General features: G+C 41.1%; 1 protein-coding gene across 1 annotated transcript; it reads right to left on the bottom strand.

Annotated features, from left to right (window-relative positions):
• Positions 1 to 217: 217 nt before the first annotated feature.
• LOC143039009 (uncharacterized) lies at positions 218 to 11,585 on the bottom strand. The gene is made up of 3 exons (XM_076208852.1): positions 11,237 to 11,585; positions 6,626 to 7,099; positions 218 to 1,991 (listed from the first exon to the last, which is right to left on the bottom strand). The coding sequence occupies exons 1-3, from the start codon at positions 11,583 to 11,585 to the stop codon at positions 1,696 to 1,698; spliced, it is 1,119 nt and encodes a 372-aa protein (XP_076064967.1). The 3' UTR covers positions 218 to 1,695.
• Between the last annotated feature and the right edge of the window lie 270 nt (positions 11,586 to 11,855).

Raw genomic sequence — 11,855 nt, forward strand, 5'->3', positions numbered from 1 at the left:
TGACTGTACCAAGCCCAACAAAAGTAGCAATGGACAGTACCACATCATGCAAATGTCGAGAGGATCGCTGTGGTAGACAGCAACCCCCCCCCTCCCGTCCCTTCCTTCAGGGGCCTATGCATCGGGTGGGACAATCACCAGCGCCCTCAGCTCCAGCTTGCCTTTGCTTAGTATGGAGGGCCTCCTGCCGTACAAACTTGGAGGACAACTTGACCCCCAAGAAGACTATTGATACTTGGAGCAGGATACCCTCGAGGACAGACACCCACACAAGTCTCGAGGATAGGCGGGAGGGTTCTCTTCAGGTGAATGGAATTACCTGGAGGGAACCACCGTGCGTCCAGAAGTTGGCAGGAGTAACGTGGCAAAGCTTCCGTGGAGGACTCCGATGAGAGTGACTGTATATTTTCCAGCAAAAGCATTTCTCCCACATGTTGGAGGATTTCTCTTTGCCATCTCTGCACCCGTAATGATAGTTGTCTTCTTGGGGATCTTAGACCAATTTCCTCACTGCACTGGTAGTGCACGAAATGATGATGATGGACTGAGCCGTCGTGTCGACGGATCTTATTTCTTTGTCTTCTGCTGTGAATGTGTTGCAGAAGGGTAGAAATCCTGTACAGTAGCAGTGGGGTTGTGCAGGCCCGGTGGTTCTCTCTTTTCCTAAACCTCATCAGTGTCACAAATACGATGACTGTAACATTCGACATATGGGGCCAGGTGCAGCAGCTGACCAGGACCCATCAGCTAAGTTTTATGTCGGAGTTTTCCTTCTCCTAGCCTTGTCCTAAAGAGGCTTCCCTACAAGGCAGCAAGGACCCTTAGCAGGAACCGCCACTCCGGGTCAGAGTGGACCTGGGAGTAATGGCAACTAAGGGTCAACTCTACTTTCCCCAAAACTCTTAGAGTCCCCAATCAGAGCCTTGCCATTGGATGCAGTTTTTAGTCATGCCCAGGACTGTGTGAATGAAATAAAAACGATGTGGAGTCACAAAGGTTTGTTTCACTCAATAGGACAGACAGTATCGAAATCTCTCCCTCTCTCCTCTCTCTCCCTCTTTCTCTCACCCTCTCTTTACCACTCTCTCTCTTTTCCCTGTCTTATTTTCTCTCTCTTTCTCTGCCTGCTTCTATTTATGCTTAAACCCACGTGCAAAGAGTAATGACAAAGATGGCACCAACACTCTCTAAATTGACAAACAAATATTGTCCAAACTGGAACTACCAACCCTGGAACAAAGAAGAGAAAGAGGAGATTTACTGGCCGTTTACAGTATTCTAAAAGGAAAAGAAGTCCTTGACAGAGAAGATTGATTAAAGTGGGATAAAAGAAAATAAGAGAGCATGAAAAGAAACTAAAAAAGGATAATTATAGAAGAGATCTGAAAAAGAATAGTTTCACACACAGTGGTAGAGGTCTGGAACAAACTGAATGAGACAACAGTGTTTGCAAAAAACTATACAAGAATTTAAGAACAAACTAGATTCTGAAAGCTACAAAGACGGGTTACTACGAACATAGCTCACTTTCCGTATAATACAACTAGGTAAATACACACTATAAAGCATAATAGTGGCTGTATAGTTACAGGAAAATATGAATGAATGGATACCTTTTGAAAACTGCCGTTTTGCAGCTTTTTCAAGTCTAGCTCCACCGTGTATGGCACCTTCACATCAGTCTATCCTCTTCACTCAATCGCGGGGAATGTACCCATAGACTGAGTTGATGGAGTCTCTCCCTTCAGAGGCGCCCCGCTCCCTTCGTTCGCGGTGACGTGCAGGAGGTCCTTGATTGCATCGTTCCTCACTGTCTTCGTTCTTCTGAGCCACTGGATCCCTCTCGCGGTTCTCGCCTTTGTCCTTCAGCAGTCCAAAAGCTCGTTTTAGCTGGCAGCTCAGCAACACCAGCAGGATCACCAGTACCACAAAAAGGACAGCGAGGATCCATATATAAATAGGTGTGCATGCGGGTCCATGACTCTGCAATCCTGAAAGAAAATAAAAGCATTTATTAAAGAGTGAGAGATGTATATATGTCCATATCCGTGTGTGTATATATATATATATATATATATATATATATATGTGTGTGTGTGTGTGTGTGTGTGTGTGTGTGTGTGTGTGTGTGTGTGTGTGTGTGTGTGTGTGTGTGTGTGTGTGTGTGTGTGTGTGTGTGTGTGTGTGTGTGTGTCTGTGTGTGTGTGTGTGTGTGTTTACCTAGTTGTATTATACGGGAAGGGGAGCGATGCTCGTGGTGACCCGTTTTTGTATCTCGCAAGATCAAGTTTGTTCTAAAAATCTTGTATTGTGTTTGCACACACTATTTCTTCATCCAATTTGTTCCATATATCTATCATTCTATGTGAGAAGCTGTTCTTTTTCAGGTCTCTTCTGTAGTTATCCTTTTTGGGTTTCATTGCATGTCCTCTTGCTTTTCCTCTATCCCACTTTAATAAGTGCTCTCTATCAAGGCATTCTTTTCCTTTCATAATTCTGTAGTTGGTTAGTAGGTCCCCTCGTTCTCTTCTTTGTTCCAGGGTTGGCACTTCCAGTTCGGCCAGTCTTTGTTTATATGTCAGGTTTGAAAGTGTTGGGACCATTTTTGTCGTTGCTCTTTGTATTCTTTCTAATTTTCTTATATTCTTTTTTGTACTGGGTGACCATGTCAGCGCTGCATATTCCAGTTCTGCTCTTATCAGTGTTTGTAATATTTTCTTGATCATTTCCTTATCCAGGTATTTAAAGGCCACCTTTATTGATTTCAACAAATTGTATGTTTTTCCGACTATTTAGTTATATGTTTATCTGGCGACATGTCTTTGGTGATAATTACTCCCAGGCCCCTTTCAGAATTTTATTTCTTTACCACTTTTCCATCAATTTTATACTGTCCTGATATTCTCTTCTTGCTTTTTCCAAATTCAATTATACTGCACCTCTTGATGTTGAATTGTACCTCCCATCTCTTGCTCCACTCTGAGACCTTGTTCAGATCACTCTGCAATGAGTCACGGTCTATTTCGGAGTATATTCTCTTTAATAATTTTGCGTCATCCGCAAAGCAGTTTATGTCATTTACATATATAGCAAAGATTTTCGGAGCTAGTACTGACCCCTGTGGGACGCCACTACTCATTTATTCCCATTTTGAATATATATATATATATATATATATATATATATATATATATATATATGTGTGTGTGTGTGTGTGTGTGTGTGTGTGTGTGTGTGTGTGTGTGTGTGTGTGTGTGTACATAATAACAACTCCAAAGCGGTCCTCTATGCCGCAAGACCCTCCCACAGACCTCTCCAGGGAGAAAGGTTGGACTCTTGTTTGCCATGGCCTTGTGTGGGTCTGCGGGATGTGGGAGTATAGAGGGAGCAATCACTGCCTGTTCTTTCCTGAGCTCCACCAAATCGACTTCTCCCCCTCCCCAACAGCACCAAAAAAAAAAAAAAAAAAAAAAAAAAAAAAAAAAGACTCCTGGAGTCAGACCTACTTATTTGATGGAGGAACAGGAGGGCCAGAAGACGACGGAGGACAACTTTCTCACTGCGGGAATCCTAGCGTAAACGGTGAAGTTGCCTTGACCCATGGTGGGAGTAGGTACTGACCAGGTGATGTTCTTTTGCCGATCTCCACTCCAGACAACACCCTGGAAGAGTCCTCCGGAGTACTCCAGCCGGACCCTCCTAAGGGTTCCAACATTGAAGGGATCTTCGTTCTTTATATATTTTCCGTTCCCCCATGTGCCGTTCTTCTTGAAGTCGAGTATGACTCCATAAAGTGCATTATTGAGATCCTCCAATACAAGGGCGAAGGCTACTATTTCTTCGTCCTTTTCAATGTCGAAAAACATCTTTGCCCATTTTGAAGTCTCAGCATCGAGTCTCTCATGTAAGAACTCAACCTCCATGCTCTTACTGAAAGGTACCCTGGTGGATAGAGCACCACCCTTTACTAAGTTGACGTCAACACCTGGAAAACATAGGGGGATAAAAGGAGGAATCTTTGCAAGTATGATCTACGATAAAGTATATGAGTACACTTCCGGAGAATGCCACTTGCCTTGGCTGCCGAGATAAAAAAAAAATGCATGGCACTCCTTGTGCCACCACTGTTTAGGGCCTCGTTAAGTAAGCACATATATGCATACATTTATATATATATATATATATATATATATATATATATATGTATGCAAGAGGCCGGTAGTTGTACGAATGGTAATCAGGTTAGGAAATACATGCTGAGTCAACAAGTCAAGATTCTACGCCTACTGTTGTTATAAACAAAGATTGGAAGGCGTCGTTCTGTCTATGTAAACACACCGACGGAGGTGACTGCTTTATAATCCCTGATGTAATCTAAACTGTGTTAGCTGCAGACCACCTCCGTGAAGACATACCACTTGCGCAATGACGTCATGTTTTTGCTTCTATGCTTTTGCTTATGCAGCAATAATTCTGGAAGGACTGTAACAGCCTCTCGGATTGGAGGTAAATGGGTATGTAGAGAAATACTATTGGCTTTAAAAGGAAAAGGCACGCCCTTAAGGTGTGTCACTTGTGTTGAAAAGTAAAAAACGATTGGACGAATAAAAAAGTGACGTCTGAACGAAGGCGGTCTGAAGTATTGGAGAGAACCGGTGGAGACTCTCTGCGTGTAGTCCGTTAGTTTAACAAGCAAGAAATTCACCACCCTTTTATTAACCCAAAGGTCGAGAGAACTAGGCATGGGGCCTAATGAAATTGGAAACTAGTGAGACTAAAGGAAATACAAGGCATAGGGCCTGCTGCATAAGAAGAACTTGAACATTTAGTATAACTTACGTAACGAAGGCAAGGGGCCTCGAGACGAGTGGAATTACAAGTCAAATATAAGTATAATGGTTAAGGACCGACAGTGGTGTTGACAGTGGTGACAAGGGTGGTGAAATATATATATATATATATATATATATATATGTATATTTATACATATATATATGTATATATATATATATATATATATATATATATATATATATATGTATGTTGATAAGTATTTTAGACAAATTATTTGGATGATGGAGAACATAAACACAGGGGAAGGCTCGGAACCCTAAACACTCTAACGTTTCGTTCGCGTAGAACTTCTTCAGAGAGTGTATGTAGAACTGCAATTGAAGTTTATGTACTAAATCTAATTATCTTTTCGGACACTTGGGAAAGGTCGTTTTTCTGGCGTGCTTTAGAATTAAAATACTAGTTTCTTTAGCTAAATTGATAAACCCTCCTCGATGATTCGATGAATTATTAGTTGAAATATATGCTGATTCAACAATTCTTCTAGTGAATTTATCAAAACCTTTATGTAGCACTTCAGCTTCTCTCCAGTTTGGTAAATGATCGAATTTTTCCGCATGAACTACTAAAGAATTAGATGTCCTATGTGCTTTCATGCCGTTTTTATGTTCATAAATTCTTTTTTCTAATCCTCTTGACGATTCGCCAAAATAAGCCATTGAGCAACTATTGCACGGGATTTTGTATACGACGCTGTTTTCGGAATTGGTTCTCTTTTCAGAAGTCATTATTAAATCACCTATCCTCTTGTTAATTATTTTAGCTATGTTCATACCTGATTTTGTTAAATATTTGTCTATTATTGGTGACGTTTCTGAGCCAGGTACTGATATAAAATTTGTATTATTTTTATTTTTATCATTTCTCTCTTTCTTTCCGCGATTGTAAATATTTATTGCTTTTCTTTTTGTTCTTTTCAACATTCCCTCTGGATATCCAAGTTTGTCAAAGGTTTTCATAATATAATCAAATTCGCCTTCTAGGTATTCATTACTACAGATTCGTAGTGCCCTGAGAAAAAATCCTATTACTATACCACTCTTTGTCCTATCATCATGTGCGGAGAAGTAATGTACTAAATCCTCTTTGTTTGTTTCCTTTCTGTATACTGAGAAAGTTACAGTTTTTTCCACTCGTCGTATTAACGTATTTAGGAAGAGCAATTGTCCGTTTTGTTCCTCTTCTACGGTGAACTGACGTATATATATATATCATCCCGGTCTCGTTGTACCCCCACACTCGCCGACCGCCAGTTGTGCGGACGTTTGAGCCCAGGACATAAACTCCTTACGAGAATTTGTTGTTTTCTCGGTGGCAATGTGTACCGCCTCCAAAGGTTTCCTTTTCTTTTTCTTTTTTCATTTTCCTATGTAGAACGTGGGCTTCCTTCCAGTTTGGCAAATGATTTTCTTCATCGATATGAACCACTAGGGAATTTGATGTTCTGTGATGTTTCACATCCCTCTTGTGTTCTTCTAATCGCGGCATGGACAGATACATAGATATATGGGGCACAGCCACGTGGGCGTCACTGAATACTAGGCTACATAGGCTGCACCGAAGATACTACATAAAGTGGCATCCCAGACCTATCTCACCGGAGACTGCGCGGAAAAGGGGTGAACCACCACTAAGGGCTAATGCAAACCTGGGTGAGGATAAGGGTTGGGCCTGGAAGATTCCCGAACTCCACCAAATCGACCCCCCCCCCTCTCCCCAACAGAAAAAAAAGAAGAAAAAAAAAACGACTCCTGGAGTCGGACCTACTCACCTGGTGGAGGAACAGGAGAGCAAGTTCTGGGCCAGAAGACAACGGAGGACAACTTTCTCACTGCGGGAATCTTAGCGTAAACGGTGAGGTTGCCTTGACCCATGGTGGGAGCACCTTCTGACCAGGTGATGTTCTTTTGCCGATCTCCACTCCAGACAACACCCTGGAAGAGTCCTCCGGAGTACTCCAGCCGGACTCTCCTAAGGGTTCCAACATTGAAGGGATCTTCGTTCGTAATATATGTTGGCTTCCCCCATGTGCCGTTCTTCTTGAAGTTGAGTAGGACTTCTTTAAGTGCATTATTGAGATCCTCCTCTACTTTGGCTAAGGCGACTTCTTTTCCCTCCTCTTCAATGAGGAAACTCATCTGTGCCAATTTTGAAGTCTCAGCATGTAAGAACTCAACCTCCATGCTCTTAGGGAAAGGTACCATGGTGGATGAAGCACCACCCCTTACTAAGTTGACGTCAACACCTGGAAGACAGAGGGGCATAAAAGGAGGATTGGCAATCTGGAATCTTTGCAAGTATGATCTGCAATAAAGTATAACAAGTTTCGCAGTGTCTTGGTTCTGTGATTATGTCGGCACAATTCAGGGTTTGAATCCCTTGATAGAGCTTAAAATAAGTATATACATACATATGCAAAATAACCACAGGAGAAGGGAAACTTATAGACAGTAAGTATTTTCGTATATTACATCCCCGGACTAAATGAAAGAGATACAGAGTTGTGCATACTTATTCCCCAGACGTCCCTTCTTCCCCACAAATGACATACTAAGACTAACAAGAAAAATACTATCTGTATACATAATAGGAGACATGAACGACAAACACCCTACATTAGGACACAGCAGCACAAACATCATAGGAAGACAAATAGCACAATTAATTCAAGGAGGACACTTAAGACCTTTAGAGCCAGACTTTCCTACCTTCATTACACTCTACGGACAAGGAACACCAGACATAATTCTAACAAACAGACACCACTACTTAAACTACAGAATCACACCAGGGCAAATAACTACCTCAGATCACATCCCAATAAATTTAACGTTAGCAACAAAACCAATAACAATACCTACACCAGAAAGATACTCATTCCACAAGGCAGACTGGACAGGATTCCAAACCACATTAAACATGGAAAGAACAAAATATGACAAAGACAAAGAACAACACGCACCAAACAATGCATTGATGACAAACTCAACACATGGTACAATATGATACATCAAGCCATGGATAAACACATTCCCAAAACGAAACATAAAATTCTACCACACCCAAGATAATCAGATACATTGAAACTACTATAATGGCAATATCAGCAATTACAAACATAAGCACACAATAACAGCACAGGGACACCACAAGCAAAACAAGCACTACGCGACATACAAAACCAACTATTAGAAGAAAACAGACAACAATACGACGAACACTGGAACAATGAAATACGAAAATTAAACTTACATTACAATGACACCAAATACTTTTGGACACAGATAAAAAGACTGACAGGAACATCTACTAACACCACCCCTTACATCATACACAATAACAGCAAGATACACACAGACAAAGGCAAAGAACACATATTCAGACAGCACATGAAAAACATATTTAGGATCACACCAGCAGAAAATGCAACATTTGACATGGAACACGAAAGAACAATCACAGCACAAGCACAAGACATACAAGAAGACATTACCCCTATCAACTTAGCTGACATGAGACGACTAACCCAGACAACACACTCACAAAACCTTTTACACTAACTGATATAAAAGAAAAAAAATCAAAGACAAAACACCCGGACACTCACAAACAAACAAAATAACAATAATATTCCAGACTACAATTACTCACACAAATCTTCAATGAAACATTCAGCATGGGGTACTTCCCCGACACATTATCATTCATACCCTATACTACACTATACTACACTATACTACAGTACACTATACTATACTACACTATGCTACACTACACTATACTACACTACACTATACTACACTATACTATACTACACTATACTACACTACACTACACTATACTACACTACACTATACTACACTATACTACACTATACTATACTACACTATCATTCATACCCAAACACGGAACAAAAACTCACAGACATAAACAACTACAGACCAATATCACTACTTGAAGTCCCAGGAAAAATACTAGAAAAACTCATACTACAAAGACTACTCAAACACTTATATAACAACAACCTAATAAACGAAAATCAACACGGATTCACAAGAACAAGAGGAGCACACACACAGCCATAGCCACACTTTACGAAACAATAGCCATAAGCCAACGACACAAACACGAATATAACATAATATCACGAGACATAACAAAAGCATTTGACAAAATACGGTACACTGGACTTATACATAAAATACACCAAACACACCTCCCAGATATACTAACAAGAATAATTTGCAATTACCTCGACAGCAGACAAGCACAAATACGAATACACCATTATACAGGACGACCCTTCAACATACACAGTGGAGTTCCCCAAGGAAGCATCCTTTCACCTACCCTATTCAACCTCTACACACATGACACCCCCAAGCCAACACACGGAGTCACACACATACAATTTGCAGATGACCTAATCACATACCCAAACAAAAAAGTAAAAACATGTTAGGACAAAAAAAAAAAAACAATAAACACATATGAACAACAATGGAAAATACAAACAAGCACAACAGTTTCAATTACTAAACATATGAACACACAAACCAGCAGAAATATGGACAGGAGACACGCAAATACACACAAAAAAAAAGAAACATAAGAATACTAGGTCTAACACTTGGAAACAGTGGTCTACAAACACACAAACTACAGAAAACAACAAACAGAAGAAACACTAAAGACACTAAGACGATTCAGAAACCTAGACACCAAACTACTATTTTTAAGACTATACAAAGTACTCGTGAGACCTCAACTGCAATACATACCAATAACAACTATCACATTAAAACAAAACCAACTTCAAAACTACAAGCAGAATATAACAAAGCACTTAGATTCGCCAATCACTCTATACCCTCATACCTTAACACAATAGAAGAACTACACATACAACACAAACTCGAACCCCTTAACACAAGACCCTACACACTAGCATACAGAATATGGAACAGACTAACAATATTAAATCCAGAATTAGTATAACATAGACACAGAAAACAGACATGACCACAACTGGTGGCCTAGAGTGTCCCCAATCATCAACGGACCCCCACCTGAACCTAAATACATACAATAAAACACAGATACACCTTTCTATCACCAAATCGTTGTTCAACTAACTTTACTAACACTATTACTATAATTATTATTGTTATTTAAAAATGATAGCACGTGCGAAAAAATAAAATCGCACGTGATATCATAAAAAGAAAAACCAATGAGTATGACAAAATAGAAATCACTACCTTCCCCTAACAATAAACTGCAACAAGCACCACCAGTCGTCATACAAATGTAAGGAAAAAAGTCATACTTATTGAAAAAAAAATACGACATATAGAAATCAAGACTCTCCCCCTTCACCAATGAACACAGAACCTACCCCATAGATGTCAAAACCTAAAATTGGAACAAACAGTCGTATACATTTATTTAAAAAAAAAAAACAGCTAACTAGCAATTTAACTACAAGAAGAAGACGGGCCGAACCTCCAGTTACCTACAAACATAAAACTAACTACGTAGATGAAGCTCCACGTCAACGGCAGACACATTTATAATCATCCAAATATAATGACTAAAACAGCAAGTGGGTCTGCCCCACACCTATTATCATAACTTCAACTTCCTTCCATTTCATTCTTTCTCTACACTAGCCCGCTCCCCTTCTCACTCCCCCCTATCATGCCCTGTAGTAGTAGTAGTAGTAGTAGTAGTAGTAGTAGTAGTAGTAGTAGTAGTAGTAGTAGTAGTAGTAGTAGTAGATGTACGAAGTAGTAGTAGATGTACGAAGAGCGCATACAGAATGTAGACCAGGGCTCATTCACTCCTATAACCTTTACGACTTCAGGTGGGATTGGTCCTAGAGCAAAGGCATTCTACGCTCGGCTGGCTGAGGTAATGGCTGAAAAGAAACAACAACCAAAATGCAGCATTGTCTCATAGATGAGATTAGACTATCATTCTCACTCCTAAGATCAGCCCTCTTATGCCTGAGAGGTACCAGGTCCCCACCGCCCAAATCAACACATATACAAAACCTGGATTTTGAGCAGACGGTGGTTGACAGTAGGATAAATGAACTTTTGTACTAGGCATTATGAAAAAATAAATAAATAAATAGACAAATAAAAGGGTCGTCGACCACAGTCATTGGCGGGAGAGGGGCCAATGAACTGTGTCTGTGGAAGACAGACCCTGCTGCTTCCACCACACAGTTCCAATATGATGGAGGTCGTATAAAAAAAAGTAGTAGTAGTAGTAGTAGTAGTAGTAGTAGTAGTAGTAGTAGTAGTAGTAGTAGTAGTAGTAGTAGTAGTAGTAGTAGTCTACGGGTTAATGTTAGAAAACAAAAATCCAATCTTACAGCGAAGTTCAGCGAAGCAAAAGAATCCACCGAGCCCCAAGCCCAGCACCAAGACTGTTGCTGCAGTGGAAAGGCTTGCCATCTGGGCGCTCGTGGGCGATGGGTGAGTCCTGGGTCCTGCTGTGGGTGCTGTGGGCTCCTCCTGGGCTGTTCTGGAAAGTCGGGCGAAGGGTATTGTAACCTTCTCATGAAGGGCACGTCTTTGCCTCTCGAGTATGGCACTGCAACTGGTTCGGATTTCTCCACTTTTCCCCTCCAGGCGTGTAAATGTCGGGTAGAATCCGGTGGGTCCTGTGGTGCTCTTGTTTGCTCCTTCCCTCTGGCTCGCTAGATTGCGACGTTTGGTCATTTCGGGGGAACCCAAAATCACAACCAGGTCGTCCCCGTACCCTCCTCCTCCTCCTCCACATCCGACAGATGAATGATACCGAACGGCGGCCCCAAGTCACCCGGACACGGTTCCCTCTTGCAGGAAACGCGCAGTCCCCAAGAGTCCGGCCACGATCCCAGTTGAGCCCTCAAGTCAGTGAAGAGCTTTAGAGGAACCGTCTGGAGTAGGTGGAGGCGGGTGTAGCTTGACTTTGGTTGTGCGGTTCCATCTCAGTGGTTCTTAATCTGT

Source organism: Oratosquilla oratoria, chromosome 25 (assembly GCF_046742065.1).
Source record: "Oratosquilla oratoria isolate Oo_2021 chromosome 25, ASM4674206v1, whole genome shotgun sequence".
Classification (NCBI taxonomy): Eukaryota; Metazoa; Arthropoda; class Malacostraca; order Stomatopoda; family Squillidae; genus Oratosquilla; species Oratosquilla oratoria.